Source organism: Stenella coeruleoalba, assembly GCF_951394435.1.
Source record: "Stenella coeruleoalba genome assembly, chromosome: 3".
NCBI classification, from domain to species: domain Eukaryota; kingdom Metazoa; phylum Chordata; class Mammalia; order Artiodactyla; family Delphinidae; genus Stenella; species Stenella coeruleoalba.
In genome coordinates, this window is record NC_137148.1 from 33,710,058 (window position 1) to 33,713,363 (window position 3,306).

General features: G+C 43.4%; 1 protein-coding gene across 1 annotated transcript; it reads right to left on the reverse strand.

The window, feature by feature from the left end:
* Nucleotides 1-285: 285 nt before the first annotated feature.
* RPL37 (ribosomal protein L37) lies at nt 286-3,028 on the reverse strand. Its single transcript, XM_079918548.1, has 4 exons — nt 2,893-3,028; nt 2,017-2,152; nt 1,689-1,773; nt 286-424 (listed from the first exon to the last, which is right to left on the reverse strand). The coding sequence occupies exons 1-4, from the start codon at nt 2,893-2,895 to the stop codon at nt 355-357; spliced, it is 294 nt and encodes a 97-aa protein (XP_079774674.1). The 5' UTR covers nt 2,896-3,028; the 3' UTR covers nt 286-354.
* Nucleotides 3,029-3,306: the final 278 nt, after the last annotated feature.

Here is a 3,306-nt window from a genome sequence, read left to right on the forward strand (position 1 = left end):
GTTCCTAAAAGAAATTAAGTTATGCTCTTTCACTCACTCTAACATTTTAAATATCCATGTGTTGTACTAAGAATTGTACTATGTAAATTCACTATATTCTTCACATCATATGCCAGTGTTGTCTGCTTGAAGGAATCCTGGAATTCTGCTTGTTCCTTGTCCTCTTAAGCAGTATCACAACCCAGTTCAAAAGTTACTGTTCCAAAACAGCCACTTAACAAGTAAATCTGATTTTAAGCTGTCCCATTCGCAAACCTATACAAATCATTGATACAAGCCTATTAAAAATACCTTAGCACACCAGACAGTTTTTCAAAGCCAGAACATTTATTGCGTGACTAATAATTGAAATCCTTAAGATGAACTGGATGCTGCAACAGCTGCCCTCTTGGGTTTGGGTGTTGTTCCTTCACGGAATCCATGCCTGCACCGTTAAAAACAGGAACAGTTACTTCAGCAATGCCAATGCATACATTTTAATTTTTGCTATAACAGATTTTTATGAGCTTATCTCAGTTAAATCTGAAATCAATATTGAATTCATATGTTCAGACATTTATTTTTACAACATCACTGATAAGCTGCAGTATTTACTTCCTTCTGCTTCAAGGTAGCCATTTCAGAACACAGATAACTTTAATTGGAAAAAAAAGAAAAAAGGGCAACATATTTGGTTGTACTGATCACTGGGCCAGTATTTCCCCACCACTTAAGATTCCTAAGGCATTTGTGAAAACGAGTTCTTAAATTACGAGCCAGAGATCCTACTTTCCTTTAGCCAAGGAAAAACAATGTGTTTAATGGTAGACATTTTCTCAACTGCTTAACTACTCTATAACGTAACTCATTTAATATTAACACCTACTTGAAGTGTACCGTTATTCCTCTTTTGAGGGACAGACAGGTTAAAGTTGGCTTCACTTCATGCTCTTAACTCTTACATTGAACTAGCAGACCACTGAATCCTAAGCCTGTACTACTGTATAATAGTCTTACACATTATGAAGCGCAAAGCGCACAGAAAGGTCACTTTAGCAAATGAACACAAGCACATCTAAGGGTGTTGTGTTTACAAACCCCCAAACTGTCTTCAGGTTTTTTAAAATTTGAAAACCTGGAATTCAGCAGTAGGTCAGAAATTCTGCTAAATATCCTACACTGCACAGGACAACCGCCCTCCCCAACAAAGAAATCACCTCAGCTGAGACCTTACATGGGTTAACCCCTCAAAAGCTACCACTAAAATGCAGTTTCTGTTTAGTCTAGATGGGGGCTGAAATTAAATCTCTAAGGCCTGTCTTTAAGTAATACACGACTATAAAATTTCGTTCTACACAAACACAATAGCAACTGACAGTTTTCTATAGCACACTTGCCCAAAGCCACAAAACCCCAAAGTCTCCTTTATGCACGATTATCTTGACAAATTTTGGTAGGAAAGTGAAATGTAGGTATGCTAACAAATGTCATCACATTTTCTGGAGTCTAGCTCCAACTGAGCCCCAGCATGTATAGTTCATACTACTGTTTACTGAAAGATTCACAAGATCTAAACTAACTGATCTGAAGCTTATGGTGGCAGAAGAAAAAAATCCCTTGCTAACACCTCATCCCACCAACCAGGGCATTTGAGAGGATAATTATGCAAGCTCACAGAACCAACTACAACTGAAACATAAAAACTGTACCTGAATCTGCGGTATACAATTTTTAGGTGCCTCATTCGACCAGTCCCGGTGGTATTTCGTCTTTTAGCTTTAGCACTCCAGTTATCTGAAACACACATTCAGGTGAAGGTTGTAAACGGTTTTCCCCACACACCTTGTAAGCTCTGTCGGTCAATATACTTAAAAATGCCCGCCTTGGGTTTTAACCCCACTTCATCGCTATACAGATGCCCCATTCTGCTAGGGGCCACCAAATGCTCAGTCATGCCCCACTGAGGTACAAAACAAACACGGGAGAATTCTCAACGCCATGATACACTCTATCAGAGTTTAGTAAACATGCACTTACACTTCCTCTTCCTCTTGGCAGGGTAGCCACATTTACCACAGGTCGACTTCTGAAGGTGGTAGGCCTTAGAGCCACAGCGGCGGCACAACGTGTGCGTCTTATTCCGACGCTTTCCAAACGAGGACGTTCCCTTCGTCTACAAGTTAAGGGAACAGACGATTCTTCAATCTAGCAATTTCTACACACGTTCTTACGTTTTCAGTTAAAGAAACTATTGATAAGATTTCATGACAACCACAAGGTCTCAAACTGTGGGAGTCTGACTTTTCTTTTTGTTTAAAATGTGGTGTATTTATTTTATTTACATGTTTTCAAGTCGACTGCAATGTATGAACAATTCAAATGCTATAAACATAGCAGAGTCTGACTTTCTTTAAATGCTAAATCAGAGACCTCTATCGGAATTTCACGTCATCTAATGCCCCCTGCAAGAGCTGCTGTGTTTTGAAATCCGCTACATTATTAAAAAAAAAAGATATAATGCAAAAGACGAGATAACGTGGTTTTCCTACCACTCCTACTCCAAAATCTAAGAGCTCCCGCCCAGAGACCACCGCCAACGATTCCTTGGCGTACAGAGCCACTCTCAAACTATGCTTCTTCTGTCCTTTCCCATAGGCAGACAGGGCTGTGCAGGCTCCCCAAAGTTCAGACAGAAGCAAGGTGCCTAGAGCAGCTGCAGCTCCACAACTGCAGGCCCCGCACTCCCAGACAGATAGGGGCCATTCTTCTGCCTCTCGAGGGCCACCGCAAGTCCCTTTCCTGCCCACCGGCTCCCCTTATCGGAAACCTTGCCGGGCCCCCACGGATAGCAAGGAACGCGGCGCAGGGCGCTAGGATGGAAGCCGATTCCGACAGCCCTTGCCAACTACTCACCATCTCGCTTCTGCCGCCGAGGCCAAAGAGAGCAAATTCGAAGGCACTTCCGCTATATCGCGCTCAGAAGCTTCCGCCCAGGAAAGTACTTCCGGCGGGACGCGGTGCACCGCTCTCAAGCGTCCGTTGCTGCAGCGTGGGTGGAGTCGAGAGGAGGATCCCGAGCCAAGCGGGGCCAATAGAAGGTTCAGAGGGGCGGGGCTCACAGTTTTCTGGGTCCTGGGTGGGCGTCTGTGAAGGGTTCGGATTAGGACTGGGGTTCTTCGCCAGGTTCTTCCGCAGTCCCGCCGGAAGCTTTCGGCTGACGCTGATCATCGCTGAGAGGTTGCTAGGAGGACGGAGCTGGGCTCAGGATATAAAGAGAAAGGCAAATAATGTTTTTTCTAACTATAGTACTTTAGAGGCAAAGGATTT

What these genes read in the sequence shown, in the direction of transcription:
- RPL37 (XM_079918548.1), bottom strand. An exon ending in TGCCAAGAGGAAGAGGAAGT is followed by an intron (nt 1,774 to 2,016) that starts GTAAGTGCATGT and finishes TGTGTGTTTCAG; the next exon opens with ATAACTGGAGTGCTAAAGCT. An exon ending in ATTGTATACCGCAGATTCAG is followed by an intron (nt 425 to 1,688) that starts GTACAGTTTTTA and finishes TTAACGGTGCAG; the next exon opens with GCATGGATTCCGTGAAGGAA.